Source organism: Leptonotus elevatus, chromosome 15 (genome assembly GCF_054856555.1).
Source record: "Leptonotus elevatus isolate MCC_2025b chromosome 15, RoL_Lele_1.0, whole genome shotgun sequence".
In the NCBI taxonomy this organism is placed as follows: Eukaryota; Metazoa; Chordata; class Actinopteri; order Syngnathiformes; family Syngnathidae; genus Leptonotus; species Leptonotus elevatus.
The window spans coordinates 6,885,667-6,912,986 of NC_141253.1; the positions used below are offsets into that span (position 1 = coordinate 6,885,667).

The window sequence follows — 27,320 nt, forward strand, 5'->3', positions numbered from 1 at the left end:
TCATTTTTACGAATAATTGACCAATTTAAAGTGTTGAAAATGGCTTGCTCTCTTTGATGATGCAATGTAACAAACATTTTTTGGTGTCTCCTGAAAAGTGACGATTTTAGAGGTACATGGTTTTGGCCCAATGCCAGTGTTGGACAAGTTGTACCTGAGTATAAGTAGCAGGAACAGCCAAACTATGAAAAAAAGTTTGACTTGAAGTCGGAAAAATAGTAAATACATAAATTAAAATGGATGAATTGCCCAATCTTATACATAGCCATAGCTGCATTTTAACAATGCAAAAGATTTTGTACAGACATGAAAGTGTTCTACTTGTTGGAAGTGAGGCTTAATTATAGCAGATGGCCCTCCACAAATAAATGTATTTACTCCTTTAATGCTAAAATCCCCACAGATAATTACCACTCTCCCAAGGTCAACACCCCTCTTCTTTTTTGGGGCACCATTCAAGTTGTGATAGAAGACCATCTCAATATGCATCAAACATTGCTGCTAATAATTCTTTAGTAACAACACATTCTCTCTTATTTTATTTTTTTTAATTGCTCATATAATCAGTTATTTATATGCTCTATGACAACATGGCAACTGTTGTTTTGACTTATTGGATTTGTGCCCATAATAGTTCCATTACTGTCTATATATTCTAGATGGATGATGAGGAGCTGCGGTCATTATGGTGTTTTGTCTAAGCAAATGTCCTGATGTCACGTCCAGCTGTTGTTTCTCTATTATGAAACAATTCTAGTTATTATAGACCACTAAAAATGGGGATGTTCTTCTCTAATGGTGATTTGGATATTCATGCTAATATGTGTGCAATTTCAGTTATTTGTTGTGCTGAATTGAGGCTAAATTGGGTTGTTGTTGTTTTTCTCCGATGCCCAAATCTATACAGTTCTCAATATGTAACCATATATTTTCAAATAATTTTGCATGAACGCTTCTGTTTTCTAAGAATGTAATTTTTTTTTTGTGAAAGTCAAATATAATTAAATTGGAATGCAGCTCACAAGCAATTTCTATAGGAATCACTTTTGAGTGGAATTCTCACATCTGATTCATTTGACATTCTAATGAAACGGTATTTTGATGACAAAGCACCCTTCTGAAAGTCATACCGAGTGACTTAATTAAATGAATAAGCCACCATATTGAGTGAAATATGGTGTTCTATGCCCAAAACTGACAGGACAGAATGACTTTGCTAACGATTGATGTCACACTCGCTCATATGTATGGGTTCATCCCTTAAGACTGGGTTGACCTTGAATTTGGGAGTTTGACTCCCATTTATTCAGGTTATTACCCATCTGGCCATTAAAGAGACCATGCTGGAGCGTTAGCAATATTGATAGTTTTAGTGGGAATTTTGTCCTTGCGTCTTTAACAATGTTTAGGTCAAATCAGTCATGATTATTTACTATTGTTTATTTCTCATTTCTTTCTTAAGAAAGTAGCCCAGTATCTTTAACCTTTCAACTTTTTCTTGTGACATTTAGAGTCTTTCTCGTAATCTTTTTTTTCCTCTTCTTTTTTCCCCCCAGTGTGGCTGTAATCCACCTTCATAATGCTCTGATGCGGGCTGTTTCCTTTTCTTTTTCAAATATGCTGCAGACCACAAATCTCCAACAGGATGTAATTTGGACACCCCTGCTCTAGCATTAGTGCCCATTTTCTTTTTTACCTTTACATTATGAAATGATTATGCCTACACAAGATACTGGGGAAAAATTTAAGATTGCCTGAGAGATTAGGTACAATAGATAATTATGTTTTAAATGCTTTGTCTTATGTTCCCTTTTTGTTGGTGTTCTGGACTTTGTGACTTTCGGAACTATTTGACTTCTATGGGTTCAGTGTAAATAACTGTAATATAATTTCCCATGATTCTTGACATGGCCGTTTTTTTCCACAGAGGAGGAATACAAACGTCTGAGTGAGGCACTAGCCGATGAAGGTACCTACAATGCCGTGGCCTTCAAGTACACCGCGGAATACTACGACCCGTCCCAGCCCACAGAGGAAGAAGATGCTAACAAGCGCACTGGTGAGAAATCAGGAGTTTGTCGTACTCAGTGTACTTTAACCTGTCAACAAATACAAAGACACTAAAATAAATAAATAAACACATGACCACTATTAAGTTGAATTGCCCATGATGGGGAGAAAAATGGTCTGACATTCGCACACACCTTTAATGGCATGCATCAAATTGTCATCACCAGTAATTGCAGGTAAATTGGAGAGGGTCTCATATCGCCGGAAGGTTAATTCCAGTATAATTAACAGCCATCTGTCAAAACATGTCATATGTTGGTTGTGTTGCCCTTACTGATTCTCCTCCATTTATTATTAACATTAGTCACTGCACGAGGATTGTCTGTCCTCTTGTCCCCTTGATGAGCTGCGAAGCAGTAAAATAAATAGTTTTTAGATTGTAAAATTCTTGGTTGTATTTCACAAATTCAATACATTAAATGCATTCTGTTCTAGATCATTATGTCACATTACATTATTACAACTTTCTTAATTTTGAGAATCCTACTGAGTGTATTCTTAATTACAGTGAAATCTCCCTACAGAGTCGAAATGGCGTAATATATAGTGCCAATTTGTAATATAGGATGATTGTGACCTATTTTCAAGAACTAATCACATTTTGAACTTCAGTAGAAGAGCCGGAGCCTGAAGAGAGTGAGGAACCATTTGTTGCTCCCGAAGGACTTGAGATCCCACCTGATGTAGAACTGGTGAGTATTAAATATAACCCCATCAATTTACTCTTGTGTTTGCATATTAACAATGAACAATACAGTATAACACTCACCCACTCTTGTGTAAAACCCATTGGAATTGTCAAAATAGGCAACTGAAGTAATTGTAATTTTTTTAAAACATGGGCGTAAACCCAGTACCAGACTGTATTAATTGACCTGAAGCTGTACTGAAACTGATTCTGCAGCATTTTTGTCATTACATGCCTCACTGGGAGACCATCAAAAGATTGGTATACATACTGTACATCAAATTTGATGCTTGCTTTCTTGCAATAGGCACTACTGTAAATTAGTATACAGTGCTGAATAGAATTGAGTACGCCCCCTTTGAAAAGTAAGCTTTTTATCCATTTCTCAGTGAACAAGTTGTGAAATTTGATGTTTAACTCGCGTTTGAATTTTTGTGAATTATATTTGGAATCTAAAATATAGCTTTGCTATTGGTTTGTCTAATTTATTATATATATTTTTCAGGAAAATAAAAAACAATAGTTTGCCAATTGGTAAATCAAATTTGCAATCTAGTTGGTTGTCTAGCTCTGAACATAAACGAGAAAATAACTCCTGTGGATAATTGCAAGCCCTACCTACATAATTTCTTTATGGATGGTTGATGAGCCATGAGTCATGAAAGATCATGTTATTGCTCATTTTGTTAAAATTGATAGATTACCTGCCATTGAGTTCCATGTGACTAAAAAGATGGATGACTCCAAAACAAATTTCAAGACAATTTACACATCCTGCCGTGGTTTTGAAACTACATTAACAATTGATTATTATTAGTATTTTAGTCATATGTTGCCCTTTGTTTTTGTATTTAGAAAGGCATAGTTTTTTTGGTGTACTGTATATTGCGTAAGCATTTCTGTAGGAGTATGAGAACACATTTTTGCGTCTGGCAAAAGTTCACAAATGAGATTATGTAGGGTCCTTTTAGGTCTCAAAATCATTGGCAGCTCGGAGCACCATAATTGACTATCTTTGTTTGACCCTGGCATCTTTTTGGCCGGAGTCTTTAATTGTATTTATTATGGCTTTCGTCTCAATGAGATATGTGTCTTGTCGGACGTTTCTGCATGTCTATGTGCTCTCGAGGTAATGACAAAGATTAATCATTGAAAGCACACATGGGGAACAATAATGAATTAATGATAGACCATTTCTTGTTCCACTGATTTCCACCCCATGTGTGTCGAGAATGTATGTGATCAAAATTAGCTTTGCATGGCAATGCCTGGGAGATAAAAAGGGCTTATGTCCTTGATATTAAGTGTTGTTGTTCTGTCACGGCCAGTGCAGCCTGATTGTTTTGGTGATTAAAGAACTCATAATATTACATTCAAAATCATTATTAAATGGAGATATCAGTACAAGGTTTTCATAGACATCAACCACCCAAGGATTTTTTGTTATAATTCTTCATGTAGGTTGGCAATTTCAGAATTTAATACAACTGTTTGTTTGGACTTTTCTTATGTTTTTTAAAAAAAAATTATTATTATTTTTAGCCGGCAACTATCAAGACTCATAACATCATGGAGCGGACAGCCACCTTTGTATCTCAGCAGGGCGCTCAGTTTGAGATCGTGCTGAAAGCCAAGCAGTCTGGTAACTCCCAGTTTGATTTTCTTCGTTTTGACCATTACTTGAACCCTTATTACAAACACATCCTGAGGGCCATGAAGGAAGGTCGGTACAATGTGGCCTCCACCAACAAAAAAGAGCAGCCAGAAGGTGAGATATACTGTCTCCCAGCAACACCCATTGCAAGCTCAACTTTTGGACAAACTGCGATGCCAATTTTATTCTTGTCACTGTTTTGCTGCAGAGTCCAATTCTGATGATTCAGATGACGATGGGGATGGAAACTACCTTCATCCCAGTTTATTTGCACCTAAAAAATGCTCGCGCCTGGAGGAGCTGATGAAGGTAATTATGAATGTGACAAAGTGTGACATTTTATAAAAACGCTTAATTTTGAGTAATTTTTTAAAAATTAATTAAAGGCATTCTAATAATCTAATTAGTTGACTTTATTTTTATGTATTTATTTTTAGCATAATCAAATTGTTTCAACTCGATTTAAACATTTTGGTCAATTAGAGACAAACAGTGGACATAGTCAACATAATTTTGTCAAATCCCAGATTTTTATGACAAAAAATGAGTTCACGATGAATCATTTTAAACCTTCTCCACTCACCCACATCCGGTGCGTCAATTCTCTTTCAGAGAAGGTTATAGTTACATGTGGTTGCGTAAGTGTTTTCTCCCTCTTATAACTGGGAATTTGGCTGTGTTCAGAATTAACCAATCACGTTCAAGCTCATGTTAAAAGGTTGTGGATTGCATTGTCTCCCTCAAGCAGGGGTATTGATGGAAGAGTCAAATGTTTGTCTTAGCTGACAATTTGACTGTTATAACTGACCCTTTTGCAGCCACTTCAAGTGATGGACCCAGACCATCCCCTTGCAGAATTGGTGCGTAAAGCCAAAGAGGAAAGAAATGGTTTGGCCGCATTACAAACTAGTGCTCAGGAAGTGTCAGATCCTGCAGTGACCAGCGCAGTAACGCAGTACACAACTGACCGTGAGTATTACCGTAACTTGCACTGTTGTCTGAAGCAATAACACTGTTGGTCTATATTTTAGCCTAAAATATACTTGAGAAAGTACTAAATGCTATTTTGAGACTTTGTCTCAGTTGCATTATATGCCTTTGATAAAAGCAAAAATGTGTGACTAATCACATCTCATAGTGATGTTTAAAGTTTTTGATTAATGGACGACAATAGGACTGAGCAATAAATCAATATATGTATCGTGATATACAAAATGTGCTGGATAAAAATAAATTCAGGATGCAAATCCAGACCCCGGCCTTGTGCGCGCATAGGCAGACATGACTACGTGTCGGCAAATCCCTGCTTTTGCCCCGTGTCAATGTGCCCCATGTCTTAGGCAGTGATCAGTGATGTTGATTTTGTCAAGTCAGTGTACATCTATACTGTTTGCAGCTGTTTTTCGTGCGTGCAATGCACATCAGTGATGACACGCTTTGAGCCACAGAAGCTGTTAAACAAATCACTCGGTGCCGTAAATTTGAATTTATTGATTAAATTTATTAATAGCCCAGCCTTATTCCACTTGCTTTTATGACCCTAAGGTTCTGAATGGATTTTGAGATGATGAATAAACACTGTGGTCTGTGGTTTGCTCAGAATTCTATCAAAAGATAAAATGCAAGTTTGTCATGTTGTGAACTATTTCTGGAATATAGAAATACTTTCTTGAGCTCAGTGATTGTCTTTCGTTTTCTGTATTCAAGCAGAAAATTGTTGAAATATTACAGTTCTAAGCATGCGCCATACAGCGAGTCTTATTATTAATATTTATTTCTATGGTTATGTCATGTCCTTGGTTGATTTTTTTTTTATTTTGAACATGGCCATATCTTTAGTTAGAGGGTGTACACGTACTGCTTCAATTGTTTATTTTTACTTCCCCTCTCAAAAAGATTTTTTTTAAAGTTGTACAGATAATGGGTCACATTAATGGTGGAAAAGGTTTTGAAACTATTTATCCTTGTCTTCTTTCTTTTTTTTTTACATCAGAAAAGTATGGCATTTGCACAGAGTTTACATGCAGTTATGATCAAACAGTACTTCAAGACACCAGGGTACTGAGATGTGCCCGTGTGAGTCTCAAATCTGGATCTCAGGACTTCCTTACTAATTTCCTTTGTGATTTCTGAACAGTTTTTAGGAATCAGATTTGGTGACAGAATTTCTAAGCATTTACATGCAATTTGAAGTTTAGTGAATTCATTTACCGCTCGGCTGAGGAGGTATTCCATTTTGCCGTATCTATTTGGCCAGACAATCACGAAATCCCTTTTGGCCTTTTTGTTCCTCACCATAAAAGTCTTCATCTCACCAATAACACACACATTTTTTTTAATGACGTCTCGTAGTGTTGCTTTTCCATTTTCTGATTAGAGAAAATTGGATTTGCCATTAAAGTAAACTAGTTTAGTGACTAATGTGTTAATATCACCATACCCTCCTTGACACTGACCATGAATTTCCTTCTCCCACTCCTCATTCTCACGTTCTTCAGGAAAACAAGGGTGATGAGGCACATTTTGCATGTTAAGTCACAGTTCCTTACCTTTTTGTATATAAACTAGTTCTTGTTGCTGTCATTTATTTGTGAAACTATTAAAAAACATGACAACGAACAATAAAACGCATCCCACAAAGCAAGCCTCGGCAATAGTGAAAATATCACAGGCTCATAATGAACACCTCTGCTTTGCTTTTACTCTTGAGGGCTGAACACAAGCAGCGTACTGATGTGTTGTTCACAGGAGACCAATTTGAATGCAGCTGCTCACACGACCGCCTCGACTCCATTACGATCAGCACCATTTACATGCTCTCTGCCATCTACCAAACAACTATAAATCTTAAGATGACGCTGCAGTTTGATTCAAACTCTTGGCCCCTTGCTAAAACTGGGTTTTGGATGGCCCAGTGTGACTCTGGAACAGATTGTTTTTATGTCATTATTACCTTTGGTGAAATTTGTTTTTAAAATTCTAACAAATTGACCTTCGAGGTGCCGCGGCATTTTCATACATGGCAACATTTCTGCTCCTGACATCAGAGCTGAATGAGTGAAAAACTTGGGACGCGCAAAATATTACTTGCGGCTCATGAAGTCTCATCTAATATTTTGTGGTTGTTTCCATGCATCAAGATTTAAATTGCATTAACTAACTAAAAAAATGCATAAATGCAGGGGCACAGAAAGTCCTTCTATGTAAAATAATGTTGTCAACAATTCAGATTATTACGACAGCGTATTAGGGCCACGTATAAATATATATATATATATTTTTTTAGTATAAATAATTTTGGGGTTGGGGACTTGCAAATTTGCGTGTTTATACAGTGGCAAATTTGACTTTTGGTAGATTTGTGAGAAAAAAACCTAACGAGAAATACACGTAGCGTAGCTATAGTCTAATGTGAGGATTCGTTGGTGGTTAATGCGACACTGTTTATAAAATGAAAAGGCAGGATGGAGACAGATTCATTTTTTATTTAAACTTTACTCGTCATACACTGCAGCTAGAGCGACAACACTTCCTGATCCTTTATCAGCAGACTAAACACTGAACAATCAGAAGCTAGCATACTTTAGGTAATTACAAGTGAATGACGGAGAGCAGCAGATTCAACACAGCTTGGCTTATTGTACAAAAAAATACCAGAATGTATGAATGTGTAAATAACTCTGGAAACATAAATGTATATATAAATTTTAACAAATTAACTTAAATGCTCGATCCTCAGGGTGTGGACCTTCGCAAAGTGAGGCGTCGTCGTCACTGACAGCATCCAACGCTTCAAAGTGTGAATGCTTTAACATGATATGGTTAAAGCCATTACTATCTCCTTATTTGAAAACCAGACTGAAAAGTTTTGGCACAAACATGCGAGTAGTACGCTACTTGTATTTCTTGTAAGTTTCTGAGTTATTTTCTCGCAAATTGGCCACTTTGGAAAGTCGCAAATTTGAGAGGTTTTTTTTCTTTGAATATTGCCCCCGCCCTCTAAAAAAACAAAAACATTTATACGTGGCCCGTATACGCCATTGTATATTATTGCACTGCATAGAAATTGATGAGTTTTTTGTTGTTGTTCTTGTAAACATTCATTACCGTTACAGTGCTGACAGTTGACTTTTTGACTATTGACATAGCTGCATTTTCTTCCACTTTTCTCACATGTACTCATCCCTTGTTTACAGCAAATGCATCTGCCGTGTACTATGGCTATTACATGCTTCCTGATGGGACATACTGCGTAGCCCCACCTCCCCCAGGAGTAGATGCCAGCTCCTACTATAGCAGTGTGTCCTCATCTGGGATGACTCCCGCGACTGCTTCTGGAGCATTTCTAAATTCAGCGACATCCACTATCTCGGAAAACATTGCCATGGTATCACCAACTGCTGACCCTTCTCAGGTCACCACCTCTGTTGCTTCTGTTGCCATTACAGGAATCAGGTAGAGTATGATCGATTGCATCTACAACAGAACATTCATGATACGATCTAATAAATAAATTGGGCCTTGGTTTGATTATAAATGTGTGTCTAGATTGAGTCATGATATGCTTAAGGTACGCAGGTCACTAATGGGTTTAACTTGTTCAACCTCTTTCCCTTCTACTGAAAGTAATTTCAAGGCTGAAGTTCCAGTTGCCACGGCGGCGACATCACCCGCTATAATCCCCCCACCAGTGGACATCCAGGCCGTCATAGACAAGCTGGCAGAGTACGTTGTCAGAAACGGGCTCAAATTCGAATCCAGTGTCCGTGCCAAAAATGATCCACGGTGAGTGTGCTTACCACAAGTAAACATTATTGCTTTTACTGCTTTTCCCTTCTCATAACGAAAAAGCACTTCGCTTTGGCTGGGTTTTTTTTTCAAGACAATGAAATTGTGTTCTTTACTCTGTCCACTATAGGTTTGACTTTCTGCAGTCTTGGCATCAGTACAACACCTATTATGAGTATAAGAAGAATTACTTCATGCAGAAAGAAGGAAAAAGCTTGTCAGAGGTATTATAAGCTTTATACGTGACTGCTTGTCTTTGGTGTATGATTTTACAAAGAAGTCCCATTTTCAGCTGTGTCAAACCACTCAGCAATTCTGCCCTCACGTAGCTGCCTATAATGCATGTATCTTTGTGTGTCACAAGTTCCACACTTCAGTTATGTCTATCTCAAGTCATTCTTGATATTGTGATAGATACTGGTTTGGGGGGGAAATGCTAAAATTGCATCTAAACAAAACACAACTAGATTGGCACAACCAGAAAGACCTCGAACAAGTCCCTACTGTTAACATAAGTCAAGAAAACAATACTGAAGACCATATTTGTCCATCTGTTTGTTTGCAGATAATACATTGCAAACGGGTGGGTGTTCTGTTTTCTCCTCTCTCTTTAACAGATTCGTACTAAGTGGAGTTATTTTAAATGGGGACATATTATGGAGAATGTAATTTCTTATGTTTGTATGCAAATTATTTGATCTCTCGTGTTTCTGCCCACCCACAAAGTGAGAAATCAAACAGTCAAGTTAATCGTTAGCTATCTGCCTATTTCTGAAAATGTCTTTGTGAGTGAGGTATTTTATATGGTTGTTTCCGCTGTGAGGAAACAGTGGGTAAACATCATAACCGAAATGCATATTTGGTATCAGAAGAATGAACTACGCATGAACTCTACTTTGTGGTAAAACTCAAAAATATCTGTTTCGCATTCAGATCCTCTGAAACAATCTGTCTACAATTCCACATGTGCACAGAAGGGCCTACACTTCTGTTCAACTCCTCTATACACAACCCCAGATGGCTTGGCATTTACCATTTGTGCACTTTAAAGCAGAGCAGCCAATTTCTCACCAGGATTAAAAGTCCAAGTACAATCAACAAGACCGTATCCCCCCTCTAACGACCTCACATACACACTAAACTTCCCAGAGGCTGCAACAGGCAATTATTTTGTATAGCAAACATGGTAGGGGATGCTGAGTCATGTATTGAACTATCTTGCAACCCCTGCCACTCACCAGACTGGAGGCAATTTCTCTGAAGCATTCCGAATCTTTAATTCATTTATTTTCCTCGACATAAATCATGTTTGTGGGGAAAAATATATCTGTGGTTGGTGGTTGTGTCCGCCCTGTCTCTCTACTGACCTGTAACCATTGGCATTGCCTAGCCACACTCTGTGACTGCTGTGACTCTCATACAAGATAAGCATTTTAAAGAGTATATGCATGAAAAGTTTTTTTCTCTCCCTAGTAATGGAATTATCAGCTGTTCTAAGCCGATTTTGCTTCAGAATAATCGCATAGTGCATCAGGGTTATTATAGTTTTGTTACCTAAATTTAGTTAGCTTTAATTAGTTTTCAGTGTGGTTATTTTTTATTATTATTATAATTTTTTTTAAATGCTTAGATTTCGTTTAGTTGTATTTAGTTTCAGTATTAGTTTTATTTTTTAATGTGTATTATTTGTGCACACATTTTTAATAAACACGATGGTAAAATGAAAACATCACTTCAGCGTGACACCCTTGTAAACGTCTTTATTTCGGTTAATATTGAAATAGATATACTTAAAATCACATTTAAAATTATCCCCAAAGGCTCATGTATTAAATTAATTACCAAAGACTAAAACGAAGGACATTTTCGCTATAATTATAGTTAGTTTTAGTTAATTTTGTAAACATAAAATGTAGTTTCAGTTAGTTTTCTTTCTTTTTTTTTAAACATTTTAGTTTTTATTTTATTTTAACAAAAATGTTTTTTTAATTTTAGTTTGTTTTTTCGTTAACTAAAATAACCTTTTAATGCTTTGACAAATTTCTCGACATTAGATGAACAAGGTTGTCTTCAAAGATGTTTTCCAATTTATTACAATTAAGGAAGACCATCCTTAAAACTCTTAAAATCCCAAAGACCTATTTGAATTGAAATAATTTATTATTCAGAATTTGTTAGATTGTGTGCAGATGAGCAAAATGAAAAATGTTTTCTGCAACCAGCATAGTATCACATTATTTGTATTTCCTCATTTAGAATAAAAATGTAATTCCACTTATATTTATTAGAAATGACTTAAGAACAGGCTGGCTTGTTGCCTACTTTAGTTGGTACGAGACACAGAAAAGTCTCAGCCCTCAGCCAAGATAAGTGTTCATGCCTTCAAGCCAAGCGACCTACACATACATCCCTCACCTCCCTGCTGTTTATTCTATATTGCTCATCAGGAGCACATCACCTTTGCAGTGTTCATTATGCATGTGTTAATCTTGTAGTGGGGAAGAAGGGTAGGAGTGAATAAAAGTTTTTCTATGGCGCCTTTTGATTAATCTAATTCATTAGCTTGTCTGAGTGCAAAGGAGTGTGATCCATTATGACAGAAGTCAGGATGCAGCTGCTTTGTTATTCTGTCAGTAAACAAGGTTGGGTGGTGTGCATTTGACTGCAGGTATCACCACATTCGGGCAGGTGTTTTTAAGTACTTTTTAAGGGGGGCAGGGGCAACTGTTTAATTTACTTGAAATGTATCTTGTGTTGCTGCTGATTTGGTGTGTGTAGTCAGTGTTCTTGTGATGAAATTGAATATCTTAAAATATGCTCTGACTTTCAGTAAACTGGGAAAAAAACATCCTGCCCTACTTGAGGGAAAAACTTCTAATAATAAAATACAGCTTGCACTTACATTAGAGGATTGTAGGCCTTGTGTAACTCTTCTGGAACCCAAGATGCAGGTGGCGGCTTTGAAAAAAAGTTTCAGTTAAAAATATTTCAATAAAGTAAAGTTACAAGGCAGGCATTGCCACATTGAATTAAACCCTCAATGACATAGAATGTCAAGCTTATAACACCTAAAATATCACACCAATGATGGGATGGACATTGTGATTTCCTTAATGATTAGAAATGATCGCTTAAAAATGTAAACACTTGCAGATATTTATTTAAAAATACAGAGTTTTGCATATTGGTGTTTAACTGATTCCGACTTGTCGTCGTGAAAATGATGCAGCCATTTGCTTAGTCACATTTGAGATCTGTCACATTCTTACCCATTATGAAAATTGTAAAACAATTTTGTAATTACGACTGCTCATGTCCCGTATTTAGATGGCTGAAGGTGAGAATCTCCATTTGGATGAGTCTGGCAGTGATTCCAAAACAAACAAAGGTATTTGCTATTTCCTTGTTACCATTTCTACCCGTGTAAGTAGGATTGTGCTCATTGTATATATATATATTTTTTTGTATTTCCATAAGTCAGTTGGTATACACACGTGTTTTTGTTTTGTTTTGTTAGTAGTATCAGGGTAAAAATGTCTTGAGTCGGCCAAAACTTGATGCGTGTTGCAAATGAAGACAGTATTTCACAAAGGCTATCAACAGGCAACAGGCCACGTTAGCAGGCCAGCAAATATGAATAGCTGTAATGCTGATGATAATAAAAAGAGAATGACCAACCCTACATAGGAACCATTAAGGTCTTATATGAAGTTTCCTTCTTGTGTGAGCTTTACTTTCTTTTTTGAGAACAAAAGTCAATGATTGTGTTTCTCGGCCTTGTTCTTGTTTGTCTTTCTGTTTCCATTGTAATAATCACAACACTCCAAACTACTGCCCTCGGGCCACATGCGGCATGCTACTCACTTTAATCTAGCTCACCTAGCATTTTCTTGTTCAATGTCCTGTAAAATTTGTTACATAAATGTCAATGTTTTTACCATAAATTGGTTTATTTAAACATATTGATTATTTTATTTTAATTTTTTCCTCATTTGATCATTTTAATTTATTATACATATGAATTTAACATTTTAATTAAATAATTGGTTATCAAATTATTAAAATTTAAATGTAACTGATTAAAAATAACTAAAGCTTGCTAACCAACCCTTTGAGTGCTTCTTTTTTTTTATATTGGCATTATAATAAGTGGAAGAAATTATGTTCTTAATAACTTTTGTCTTTCTTTTCTGTTGTAGCCTCTTTTGCGCCAATTTGTTTTGCCATTAAGCCAAAGGAAACTGAAATGCTGCCACTGGAGAAAAACCGAGTGAGGTTGGATGACGACTCAGATGAGGACAAGGTTTTGTTCTGTGTTGGTTAGAAATGTAAACCTTCATGCTGTGTGATTTGAAGAAGTTTGCCTTAACAAATAAACGTGTGTTTACAGTTGCTCGAAAGTGAGAGACTCCAAGGAGTGGTAGGTGATGGTTCAGAACTGGTTGAAAAAGAGCCTCCACCAGTCAGTGCACCAGAGGAGAAGAGATGTCTCAGTTTGCAAGAACTAGAGGCAAAACAAGGTAACATAAAAATAAACCGTTTGAAATGTACTCTATTCATTTATTTATTTTTACAATTATGTAGTACTAAATCTACTATTATGTGCATCAGTGTTTAATATGAAATGATAAAATCCACTGTAATAATAATGTTGAGGTTAGGTTTAAGGCTGTTAACGTGTATCATATGAATAACAGACACAAGAAAACATGGAATGCCTAAAAGCACTCTTTGGCAGTACATTTCCATACATAGCTATTGAGGTAAGAACTCAACTAATATTGATAATTATCAAGAAAACAGGAAGCCAATTTTTTTTTTGTCTGAAAATATGTATTGTTTGGAGTTATCATTAAAGATAAAATGTTTTATAAGTTTAGAATGACAGTACAATCACAGGGGCCATGCCATATCCCAGGCAGAATCTCTAATTATGGTCTTAATGTTGAACATACAGTACATCTACAGTAGAGTACATACAGTACATCTGTACTGTATGCATTAAATGGAAACAATTTGGACAACAATGAAACAAATGTCCTTTTTAATTAATACTCATTTTGAAAATTTAGATGAATTAAAAGACACAGTTTTTCTTGTCAATAGTCCTCATGCCAGATTTTGTATCGCTGGCGTAGCTGTTTGTAACAGCCACATGACACTGACTGGCAATATATATATTTAAGCTATGTACAGACATGTTTATTGACATTTAATATTTTAGTACTAAATGCAATTCTCTGCTTGAACTAGTATTTTTTTAAATAAATATATAATTATTCACAGTTAATAGATGGCTTGCAAGAAGAGAATGATTTAAGTGTCTCTAAAGACAGTCTACATAGTTAAACAGGCTGTTTTTAGAATTTATTAGATAACGAGGGGCAGAGCAAGAGACTAATAACCTGCCCTAGATCATAAAGACGAACGCTAACGAGAGCCTGGAAAGACAAACACACCGACCATTCAGACAAATGTGATACTTTTCAACATCGAGGGAGCTGACAGGTCCACTTAAGGTTCATCGGACAAGCCTCAAAAGTGCAATGGTCTATTTTCTGGGCTGACAGACCACCAAAGAAAGAGGCTTGAAACCCCTAATAAATTGCTTGGCGGTATGGCAAAGTGGTCGTCGGTCAGCGGGCCTAACTTGATCAGATACTGTAACAAGCGAATCAATGGCAGACAGCTGAATGCTAATCGGTATCGTGGGCTGGAAAACAGCCACATGTACCTAAAGTGGTTTCCACTGATAAGTACTTCCAATTCTTTGGACTGCAAGTATTTCCCTGAGATGTCCATGTGTTTCACTGTGTTTGAAGGTGCCGTAGTACTGCATAGTTAATAGAAGTGTTCTTAATAGCTCAGTATGGATTGCTAGAGACAACATTTAGTCTGTACACTGTAAATACAAATGCAATTTCCATGTAAACGGTAAAAATATGGCTTAAAGCAGCTTAGAATTGCACCTCGGTTATTTCCATCCATGATAGATTTTTGATGATAGTTTGATCCCTGTAAAAATTGTAATGTACTGCAGGTGCAGCATTTCTTAAAGTAAAAACAACCACCTGAAATGCATTGCGTACAATTTCAAAGGGCCCACTGTATAAAACAAGCTGTGCTTTTACAACAGCCTTTTTTTTTTTTGTCAACTATCTATTTGGCCATCATTGATCATGTCATAACTATTATCATCAGCTGCAAAGCTCCATTGTAAGTATAACTCAGTCCACCAAGATCATTATCTGTCTAGTTTTTGGATCCACTTGCCCATTTTCTTCTTTGATAAGCGTACCCTTAACATTTTATAACTTGCGCTTGTTTTTCCACATGGGCTTTTTCTATCCCTTTCTGTCTTGTCTTATTTTCGCCGTTCTGAGCTTGTTCACATAGTCTTGTACCAGTTTCTGTCACTCTGTCTCCTTTTCTCAGCTCTCGAGGCTGTGAATTTATTCCACCCTCATTGTCATGCAGATTTATCCGCGCCTCTTCCCACATGCCTACTTCTTCGTTTTATACGCCATCTGAAATCGCTTCAGATTATCTGACACCACAGCAGGGTGTTTCTTATCATTAAGAGCAGGAAAGATCAAACTGAAACATCAACTTTTGTTTGAGTGTGGAAAACAAATCTTATTATTTTCTTTTTAGTGTTTTTTTCACATTGTTACTTATTTGTGTCTTTTCCTCGCTTTTACCTGCTTTTTCAGAGCAGCTAACAATCCTCCTGTTGTTCATTATTCATCATTCCTTCTCGGTATGGCAAGGTTGCATTAAAAGTGTCTTATTTATGTCCTCCTTCACCAACATTTAACAGATATGTATTTAACAGTGCAGAGAAAAAAACGATTTTGTGAAAATTTAACCGTCTTCGCCCTTTCATTACAGCCAAACAGAAACTGGAAGATCGTCTAGCAGCTGCAGCCAGAGAAAAGCTGGCGCAGGCATGCAAAGAGTCCAAAGAGAAACAGCTACAGGCAGAAAGGAAGAGGAAGGCAGCGCTATTTCTCCAAACTCTACGCAACCCATTAACGGGGGAGCCAGAGGCCAAGAGAGCTGAACTAGACTTATCCACACAGTTTGAGGTAGATAAATGTTTGATAAAGGAGCTTCTGTAATTGTCATTGTGTTCATGTTCGTACATAATTTAACTGGACCATTAACCTACTCACCCTTCCTGAAATCATGGCTAAGCAATTCTTAAAGGAACAAATTGTTGGCACCTGAATGAACCAGTGGTAGTCCATCTTCTCACATAATGCCTCTTTGTTCCTACGGAAGTACACGTGGAGGGAAAAAGTTATTTTCTTCCTGTGCCGCCATACATTTCTTTCGCACGTCAAATACACTGCGTTATGCAAATGATGTTTTTCTCTGAATTTTTGAAATAGTTTATGTAATGGCACTCAGCATAATTTTCAAGTCATCAGCTCTAGAATTCAAACGTTTTTCAAAAACCCAATTTTTCCCCAATGTAATCAATCACTGTTAAAATTAAATAAATGGCATGATATGTTTGGTACAAAATGCAAGTCAAATACACCCATTGTCCACATTCAAACATTGGAAGGGGGGAAAAAAGTCTCTCAGTGAGCAAAGACATGCATGAATCATTAGGATATGGTGCTGACAAAGCCCAAATATTCTTATGATACAACCCTAATTTTGATGGTATGATGCAGAAAAAATGGTTCATTAGTCTTTATTGTCCCCAGACACCTCTGGACTGTACCTCACAAATCAACATGATTAACACTCCTCATTGCAGACCTAAATAGCAAACAACACTGTACAGCAGCGGATCAAGCAGCTGGAAAACAAGACATCACTTTGTCACTGTGTTTATGGCAGAGGACAGTAACATAAAGGGCCTGTTTATCGGTTATGTGATATTGCTAATTTTTGTGAGTGTGTGACACAAACCATGTGGAGAAAGATGAGTTAAGCAGTATTCATTAACAGCTTGTTTTTATTGCCATCTGTTGTGTTTTCATGGATTTGAGGTTGACTTAAGTACAGAGCCGTGATTAGAGCAAAGTTAGCAATGTCTGAGACCAGCAGTAGTGGTTGAGAGGCTGGGACAATCATTAGTCTATTTGGAAACTGACTCAGTCAGCACACAATCTCAGTGAGTGATCCAGCTGATATACCTTCCTGGCATGGAAAGTTTGGAAACTCTGCCCCTTCAGGAGTTGAGGTTCCACAGTGGTTTCAGCTACCTAACAAACACTTCAGTTGGGGGTCAAAACTATGCTTCAATTAGCATGTTTGTCTCTGCAAAATTCAGCAGAGATAATTTGGTGTGACAGGCATACCTAGTGCATGCCACTTAACATTTGAAACAAGCAGCTGTGGTGACAGTTTGGGGCTCCATGTTAATGCCTCGCACAAGTGGCTGGAGGACTCCCAGCTTGCAATCTCCCAAACCATGTCTATTAACTATATAACATTTTCATTAAATTATTATTTGTTGAATAGGTGTGTTTAAAGTGGAAATAGCCAAAGAGTGACTTTGAGTAACTCTGACTAGGTACTTGATTACTTTTCAGTCATGCTTCCTCTCTAAGACTGTCTAGAGTTCTTAATGTAAAGTTAAAAAACAACAACAACAACAACAAAAAATACATTATTTTGCTTAACTACCTTCCAATCAATTGTATGCGTTAAATTGTTCAGAAAGCCCCAGCTGGTTTGTTAGGATCAATAGTACCCGTGGGAAGATCTTATTTTATGTCTAAGTAAAAAGTTGATCCAAAATGATTTAAAACTGAGGTGAGTTCATGTTATTTATTAATAGCCGAATTTTTAAAAATGTTATTTTACTAAGAAAACTAGCTCAGTCAATCGTATACTAGGAACACTCAAACTGAAGGTAGTGTATACATTTTATAGTTACAATGGTGTCGAAATAGCAGGTCACTCTGTTCTTAGTCATAAAGTTTTCATAGGAGTGCTGAAATGGTTCTGAAATTTAAAAGCAGTCAAACAAACTGAAAATCCTGACCATAGTAAATGCAATTAGTGGCAGCCTTTTGATGTGCAAATTGTCTTATTTGATGGATGACAGTTCCTGGTGTGAGTCCACTGGTTTGCATGTGTGTAAAGCTGGCTTGCTGCCTTGTAGGCCAGGTGTGTGTGGGCACTTCTGTCACTATGGTGCAATTTCTGTTGCAACTCAACAGCTGTTCAGTGACTTCTGCTGTGGCCATCAAAGCAGGCATAAAAATAATCCACTTAGCCACTGTGAAAATGTATTTGCTATGTGCGAAATTTTAGCCAACTAGTGTTTCAAAACTCATACCTATTTTGTCTGCATAGCGAGACTTGTGGAAGAAGTCTGTTTCCAACTTGGCGAAGGCCTTTTTCAGTTGCACCAAAACAATTTGGATGAGTATGGTGTGAAAACACTTAAGTCGCACAAACAAGAGTTGTGATCTTCAACCGATCAAACACCTTTTGGAGCAAACTACTGTGCATGCAGACTGATGTGGCAAATGCTCTTCTGGCTTAATGGAAGATTCCCACAGAACTGCTCCATCTGTTAATTTTTTACAAGGACCTTGTAGTCTCGAGGCTGAGTTTTGTGCATGTCACTGAAACATAATACTAATAAGTTAACTGGGTTGACTGTTTTCTTATTTGGATCCTGAATATATCAAAAACTTGAATGATCAATAGATGATGAGATAAAGTGGAGGCGCAGATGCAGTCTATAGTATGCTATTATCTACATGTTAGCATTCAGTGGCATCTGTTGTCCTAATCAAGCCAATTTTAATAACAATCTTGTCTGCCAAATTAGACAGTGTGGAACAAACGAAGCAATCATTTGCCTTTTTTTCCCCTGCATCTGTCAACGATAAAGACAGTCTAAACTCGTGGTTGATATTTACTGTACTTTACTTTAAAAAATGTTCCTCCAGCCTTCATGAAGCTTACAGTATTAGCTATTTTGACATGTAAGTTTAATAACTTTCATTAGCTAGTAGAACCCATAGTGACTGGATGATGTGCTCTGTCATCCATTTTTCCTGCCAAGTCCTTCAGAAATTTTAAATGTATTGTAAGCTGTACTAAGATACGTGTCATTTATCTACCAACTTCTCTCGAGGGATAGTTGAAAGTGAGCTATATGCCAACTGTAATGGATTGTAATAAATTGATTAAATGGACGTTAATAGCAAATGTTAAAGCTAAGAAAGTTAGTGTGTGATTGAGGATTTGTGAATCTTTATGTGAATTGTATTTTATTTTACCATATAGTATTTTATATGAAGCTACGATGTTTTCATATGTTCTTGAGGCTGTGACACTGCAAATCTATAATAATATACTTACCATAAACATTCATTATTTATTGTTCCTCTTGCTAGTGTTCAAATTTAAGTATATCTTGCCCAAGCAGGTGAGACACTTGACATTTTTTAGCCTGGTGTTGGGATAAACTTACCATAAGTCAGACCTAATTTTAAACAAACCTTGCGTCCCGTCATTTCATTATCTCTGCCTTAGCACTGACTCCCGATAACGCGCCAACAGAAAGGTGTGATAAATATTCTTCTCCCGACTTTCCTGACAGTTTTTTTAAATAGCTATTGATTGTCCTATGCGCCCAGCACTCCACTTTGCAGAGGTTTCCCCTTTATCTCATTTGCCTGCTGCTTTCATCTGCTTTCTTCATCATCTCTTCTGTTGTCCTTCATCCTTTCCGTGCTATTGTTTAATGTTCTCTCCTTTTCCACTGTACAGTATTTTACCAGATTGGGAATAGTGGGGATTGAGAGAGAGTAATTGACTCAAGGAGTGGACAATTTAAATTTAAATTTTAAAGTAGTGGGAGAAGTAGTAGTGCCCTCAGATTGCACTTCTGAAATGGGATGGCCCCAATAGCAACTGAAGCCTTAACCCTGAAAGATGAAATTTGACCTTGCAAGATTTTGGGTCATGTTTAATCCACTGATGGACTGAGGCAAGTTTTTCAGCATCCATCCACAGCCATGCTAACTAATGTGAACAGACACGGCGACACTTGGGGTTATTAGAAGCATCTTAGCCAGGCAACTCCATTAAATTGTTCTGTAAACAATGGTCAGAGGTTACAGAGGACACTTGGAGTTATACATTTGTCTTAACTAGATCATTTGATATCCATGCTCCATTTGTAGTGCTGCAAAGTGCTCAATCTTTGGCTCTGACAGCTCAAATGAAAACAGGAGATGTTAGCTATTCTTCCCTTGTACTGATACAGATCTGGTGAGAAGTTGCCAAACTCATCATGAGCATGGATGTCATATGGACTGATGAGCTAGAATCTGCACTGGTTTACAAACGGCTCCAAAAGACTCTGAATTTGTTCTGCAGTCAAGCATGGGCACTGAAGTTTAGAGGGCTATGCCCTGCCAAGTTAAGGCATCCTGGAACCTTCAACACCACTTACTAAAATATTTAGGTGAATATATGTGTATACATTCAAGCATGTGTGTATTATGTAGACTCTCTAGGAAAAATCCTAAAACAGCAAGTCCATGATACCTTTGATAATGATGGCTTTGACTACAGCTGTATGTATGGCATGTATTTCGTTTGAATAGGCTTTGTGAAACCATAACTAACACATGCATTTGACTTGAGATAATCCTCTAATAACACCACTCTCTACATCAAGCTGGCCTGTTATCCTGCCTGTCCCACTTATACAGAACTGCTTCTTTACACGTTATATTGCACTGGATGACTGTGACTGTGTCCCTACCGTGTAAAGGGTCTTATAGACACTGTACAGACACTCTTTTTACGCTAATCTCTTGCATCTTGCTAAATGGATGGCCCTGTTATTGATTGTATACAGAGAAATAAGGCATCTGGGAATTAATTCCCTTTGCCCAACATCAAATTGACAGAGAGACTGTTGAATTCAATCAATGAAAAGTAATTTTTCATCTTTTGAATAATTACTAAAATAACTCAAAGCAATTGTGACTCAAATAGAGCACTCCCTTACTGAATTTACATGCTCTCGTTGTCCTTCTAGATGCAAGAGGCACTTTCTGTTCTGTCTGATGTACCGCTGTCACAAACGTCCTCTGCAATACCTGCATATCTTCAGGATGAAAGGTCTCACACGGAGAGTCGAGGAAGCCGTCGCAGCAGGGAGGCACCGTCTTCGTCACACTACTCTACATCCCGAGCCACAGACAGAAACTCCAAAAAAGGAAGATACCGAGACAGTGATCGGGAGAGACGCAGAGATCGAGAGCGTGAGAAAGACAGAAATAGGGACAAGGAAAGGGAAAAAGACAAAAGGAAGAAAAAACACAAAAGGAGGTCACGGTCGAGATCCACGTCAAGGCCACGTCGGAGGTCGCACAGGTCACGGTAAGCGCCATTAAAATTATTCTATTATGCATTCAATTCATTTATTTGGACTTTATTTATTGTTCTTCATATTTTGTGGAACGTGAAAGACCATTGGATTTGGCCTTCATCTACTTTCTGCATACATATTTATTTGTCTTAAGTCAAATCACTCCATATAAGTTTCGCCACCACCAATGTTATATTTGTTGCCAAAAATATTAATCACGCTTGTAGTCAATGACTTTTTCCCCCTGACTAATTCAAACGATAACTTACGACTATACCGTTGACTAAGTAGATGGACTTATTCCATCAGTGAATAAAAACAAGACTAAAATGTCTGCCAGAGACGAAAACCAATTAGAACTAATTTTGTTTAAAGAGGCTGAAGGAGTTGACGAGAGAGAAAAAACACCCATAGTCAAGAATTGTAATAATCCGTTTGAAATCAGACTGTTTCAAGAAATTCTCATTCAGGTAAGCCACATACCCCATACCTTTTACTGCATGCTAAACCAATGACCAAGAACAGATTTACCTTACCTTGACCAACAAAGCAGAATTTTTCTCAGGTGAAAATGATAGTGTAACAAGCACTCAAGGCGGCCCATAAAGAAATTGATTGTTTTTCGCTTCATCACCAAGCCGCCAAATTACACTTGTCAGTTAGTGTGAGGATCTGCTTGCAGTGGACACATCCCCCGTATGCTTACAGACACAAATAGGCACTTGGCTGTAATTTCACACTTGATGAGCGGGCACTCCAGAGACCCAACTAAGCAATTAAAAGTCGTTTTTACAACAAAATAATAAGCACTGTTATGGAAAAATGCAGAGAAATGGCAAGAACAGAACCTTACTGCGGTACATAAATATCTACCACAATGCTAATCATTGGAAAAGATGGCGTCTCCGCTGAATGACCATCATCGGCAGGTCCTGCGGTTTAGGTTTGTTGCAAAGTTCAAATAGCCTCAGTGGTTGACTCCCCAATGCTTGTGTGTGAACAGTAGCCACTTTGAACTGAGATAATTGTTACCACTTATTTTTCATAATCCCTGAGGCTGAGTGAGGCTTTTGTCTTAAATAATGACACACCCAACGATAGGGGCACAATGTCCATTAGACTAATGGCCATAATTTGAGAGAATATGTTGTTATGTAATATGCTCTTCACTTTTTCAGTTTATTATGTACCCTCAGATTCTCAAAGCAAATGACTAACTTTTCGTAAATGTACTGTATATTTGGTTTCTTACTTGCTCGTAGCCTCTTTCTTGCCACCTAATCAAATCCTTTGGGGGTATTTTTCCGCCCTGAGTGTCTCCTGAGCTCTATCTTACACTGTCTTTGTGTGTTTGACAAGATCCCGCTCACACTCCCCGAGTAGAAGGCGCCGGGAGGGTCCATCACCAGAACGGAGTCGTGGTGTCAAGAATCGCCACTCCCATCATCACAGCAGCTGCTCCAGCCTGCCCAGGGAGCATTCTACATCCAGGTGAGGTTACTGTCTAAAGTTTACACATACAGTACACTTCCTGAACAATTTATTAGATGGGGCTCTATATAGTCAGTGCTGTAATTTGGCTTTTCATGGTTTGAAAAATGCTCATTCCTTTAACAACAAAGGGTTTAAAAGGAACCCCGACTCTGATGACAAGTTTGCTCTATATTATTTGTTTTGTGGTTACCAACTATAACTGAGATTAATTTTTTTTTAATCATTTCCAGTTTAATACGTTTTGTAGAAACTTTATTTGGACGTACGCCGCCATTGTTATTTACGTCGCAACGCATTTAGTGCGTAGTGACAGAATGGCGGCTGGCTTTCTGCCGAGCAATGTGAAACGCCAATAAAGAAAGCAAGGTAAGCCTCGTTACGTTCCTAAAGAAACAACATGCGATCGGGAGAGTCACCCTCCCCCACGCCGTGCTCTTCGTCATTCACTAGACGTGTTCAAGAGTTTTGATCGTCCCTTTAGGAACGCTACAGGGGCTTACATTGCTTTCTTTATGGGCGTTTCACATTGCTCGGCAGAAAGCCTGCCGCCATTCTGTCACTACGCACTGAATGCGTTGCGACGTAAATAACAGTGGCGGCGTACGTCCAAATTAAGTTTCTACAAAATGTAAACTGGAAATGATTTTTGAAAAATGTATCTTAGTTATGTTAGTAACAACCAAATATAGAGCAAACTTGTCATTCCATTGGCCGAAAAGACACCCAATTCTAGCATAAGTCATTTCATGTCATTTACACATTTTTAATGGACGGAAACCCCTTTAGCACCTTCAAGACAATTGTAGACTCGCTGTAACGTTGAAAGTAATGCTTTGCTACATGTTTACTCATGAGTAATCCTTTGTTTGATCAACTGACTGACTGTTAGACACCTCAAGAGTGAAAGGTAATTAAACACTGCAGAGACTGCACTGATGTACCCCTTGCCTTGCCTTTGTAACAGTCACATCAAATTAATTCAAAGGGGAAACTAGCTTCATGCTAAAATCAACAGTAAATCAATAGAAGCAATCAATTGTACAAACGTAGCCTTGGGTGTCCCATTTAAAGACATTGATACACTTCTTTCAATGCCTGGCAGCTCTATAATAAGCGTAACTTTCCGTTGTGACTTTCATCAGCGGAGCAAAGATGTGTCCTATCATTCCCTGCCTGAAACAACTGGCAGCCATGGGGGGTGTATTTTAACCTGACAAGCTGCAGTAAAGTTTCTTTTGGTTCCTTTCTTCTCCAGTCTGGGGAAGAAAAAAAACAGTTTGGGAAAGAAAGGCAGGCAATCTGTATAGAATCTTGGAAAGGAAATAGTACAAAGATTATGTTTGGCACATCGATTACAGGCCAATCAGATCAACAAACTTACCATGCAACAATCCCACCACCGAAGAGTACAAACAGGCCTACCATACAAACACCTTTGACCACCTAGACACCAGTGGAACAGATATTTTGTGTTGAATGAATGAAATGATTTCCCTGAATCTGGTTTTGGTTTTTAAACTGTGCATGCCATTTTCAAACAAAAAAATCCTTGGAAATGTTTTATTGTTAGCGTGTCGTGTCTTTTCCAACTGGTGCTAAGTGCAGCATGTTTTGTAAGAGGAAATTAACCACCCCAAACTGAGGCAAATGGAGCTGAGTCAGTACTGTGCTGTAGAAAAATGGCGTTTGTGTCGTTATGCTCTCAATGGACTGCTCCACCTCCCAGAATCATAATGGCACTTTGCGCTATGACCTAAAATGGGAAGATCATTCATTTACTTAATGTTCCCACTTTGGTGGAGCATGTATTTTTGCACGAGAGTGATTTTCAACTACTAATTCAGGATCTGATTGAAGAGTCATTGCATCATCAGTGTGCGTCCACCTCCGGGTGGTTGGCATGGTGACAGTGTGTCAAAATTTAGCATTTGCCGTCAAGTGTTTCAGTTTAATAACCATGCATAAAAGGAGGAAAGGGAAGTGCTCTCGATCGTAGCTAAGGAAATGAGGCCATGAGGCAATATGCATAATTAGCATTTGCTTTGTTTTGTAACTATGCGGGCGTGGTAATGTCATTTTATGACGTCTTCTTATTTGTTGGTTTGCCGTCAAATCATAGCAGCAGTGAGCGAGGCAGATTGGGAGTAGAGTAATTACCATAAAAACAACACACTTTTTTCTTGATTCATAAAGTCTGATTGCACTTGTGCTATGGTGCTCTTGCCTTTGCAGTTTAAACTGCTGTAAAGAAAGGAAAGATTAGTCATTGGTCCAAATGTTTTCAGGCTGGGCCATCTCAATCCTAAAGCCAAACAAGATGGATTTCTTATCTCTAAACCTTCATTCTGGCAAGTCAATTGATCTTGGGAGGGTTTTGTTGGTCTTTTAATGATGCATGTAATTCTCATTGCTAATTAGGGTTGCCTTCTGCACCAATGAATGAAGGGGTCAGTTTATCAATTAAAACCGCTTTCAATCACAAGTGTAGATGAATTAAGTCACTCGTACAACCCTCTTAGCTCTTTTTCGTCAGGAAATGGAACAATCAGCTCATGACAACAACATCCCAACTACCTACAAATGTCAAACCAATGAGAGTGCCTCATATGAAGTATTTATTAATGTATGCCCTTGGCACAGTGGTAGACAGATTCCTGTTTTCTGGAGAGCGGGAGCAGTGTCATGAGCAGATGCTCAATAATAAATCTTTTATTTTTTTTTTGTCAAGGTTTTACTGAAATAATGGGAATGTTTGACAGACAGCTATTATTAGTGCATATTCGCAACACATTGCCTTGTGTAATGTGCTTTTGTCAACATACTAACAAGACTTTGATGCAAACTAGAACTGACAGTTTTTCCTAGCATTCATTTAGAAAGCAACAGTCTCCTGAAGATTTAAACCGATCTGTATTCCTAGATGAATTATTGCTGTCTATATTCAAAAATGTTTAAGAGCCCTCTATGTGTCACAATTATGTCACACAGGTCTCCACTTGTAAAAAGGAAGAGCTCCATGTCCTTAGGAACCAAGAAGACGGCAGGTTCCTCTGGTTCTCCTTACATATCACCCAATAGAGCTTTGTCACCATCACCAAGCCCTGCCTCCAGCCTCGCCCAGTCCAGGTGAGCACGTAGTTTAGTCTGTATTATAAACAAAATACTTTCTCTCATTAATCCCAGTGAATTCATTATAAATGGATTATTGTTGGTTTATCTGACAAAACTCTGCTATAGGTGTGTTATTGTAATGCAGTGTAAAAACAATCGTGATTTGATTTGAGTGGAATTGCTAGCTTAAATAAATAGTTAAACAAATAAATGTGGTCCGTGCAGTGTAATTGTGAATGTATAGATGTGTATAGTTCAGAAGCTTGACCTCCACCAAACGCCTGTGGTTCGATCAAACCCAGGTTAAGAACCACTGGTCTAATCAGTTTAAACTGTCAGACACGGCACTTTCCTGTTCTTGAAACTCAACAATTATCTGCACTTTTACTGCTTGTGTGGCGATATTCTGAGAAAGGTTGACCACTATTGATGTGATTGCTGCTGAGTGTTGTTTGATACTTTCTTTCTACTATTTGTCTCCTCATTTGACTGTTCCAGATTCCTGTATTGCTTTGAACATTTGAGAACATATCATGAATATTGTATGACTCCTCCTGTTAACCCGATTGGTTTCCTTTTCTTCCTCCCCGCTCTGCTTTTGCTTTTGTTGAACGCCGTTTGTCCTCTTGTTTCTCTGCAGGGGTGCTTCTCAGGAGAAGGAGCCTGTGTTGTCCTCTTCCATAGTATCTGCTGTACAGTCCAAAATTACTCAGGTATTGTGCTCCTTGCTCTTATCTTAATTAGGCCACCTACCTTTACTTTCTAATTTACATCCAGTTTGGTTCAATCTGGAGCATTTTTAAACTCATAAGTCCTTTTCTACAAATTTGCTGAAGCTCGGCTGTGGGGAAAAAAGCTGAACAGAGTTTGGACAGGATTCTCTCTTGGTTTGATTAAATCTAGTGGCACGAAGCTTCACATAAATCTTGATCACCTATAGAATGGTTTTATCAAGGGCATTGCTTTCAGTGGAATAGTGACAAGAGTGACACTTACACTTCCTATAGTCCTATGACGCATTTGTAGGCTATTTGGAGCAGGGCACTGGGCGGCGCACTTAAAATGGGCACATTCACATATTCACCAACGTTTAAAAATAAATACATTTCTTCGTACCAGCTTAATCGGCTTTTGGAACGGACTGCATA

At 37.8% G+C, this 27,320-nt stretch overlaps 1 protein-coding gene across 4 annotated transcripts in view; it reads left to right on the forward strand.

Annotated features, from left to right (window-relative positions):
- sfswap (splicing factor SWAP) overlaps positions 1-27,320 on the forward strand; it is a 47,014-nt gene that overhangs the window by 15,663 nt on the left and 4,031 nt on the right. For 2 of the 4 annotated variants that reach the window (XM_086096657.1, XM_086096655.1), the window contains exons 3-18: positions 1,928-2,059; positions 2,683-2,762; positions 4,301-4,526; positions 4,621-4,721; positions 5,231-5,381; positions 8,609-8,867; positions 9,039-9,197; positions 9,331-9,424; positions 12,528-12,588; positions 13,400-13,503; positions 13,591-13,720; positions 16,092-16,288; positions 21,235-21,578; positions 22,927-23,058; positions 26,050-26,187; positions 26,813-26,885. In XM_086096657.1, the coding sequence (XP_085952783.1) occupies positions 1,928-2,059; positions 2,683-2,762; positions 4,301-4,526; positions 4,621-4,721; positions 5,231-5,381; positions 8,609-8,867; positions 9,039-9,197; positions 9,331-9,424; positions 12,528-12,588; positions 13,400-13,503; positions 13,591-13,720; positions 16,092-16,288; positions 21,235-21,578; positions 22,927-23,058; positions 26,050-26,187; positions 26,813-26,885 (2,381 nt within the window). The remainder of the gene's footprint in view (positions 1-1,927; positions 2,060-2,682; positions 2,763-4,300; positions 4,527-4,620; positions 4,722-5,230; positions 5,382-8,608; positions 8,868-9,038; positions 9,198-9,330; positions 9,425-12,527; positions 12,589-13,399; positions 13,504-13,590; positions 13,721-16,091; positions 16,289-21,234; positions 21,579-22,926; positions 23,059-26,049; positions 26,188-26,812; positions 26,886-27,320) is intronic. The other 2 variants (XM_086096656.1, XM_086096658.1) reach the window with 2 other exon arrangements.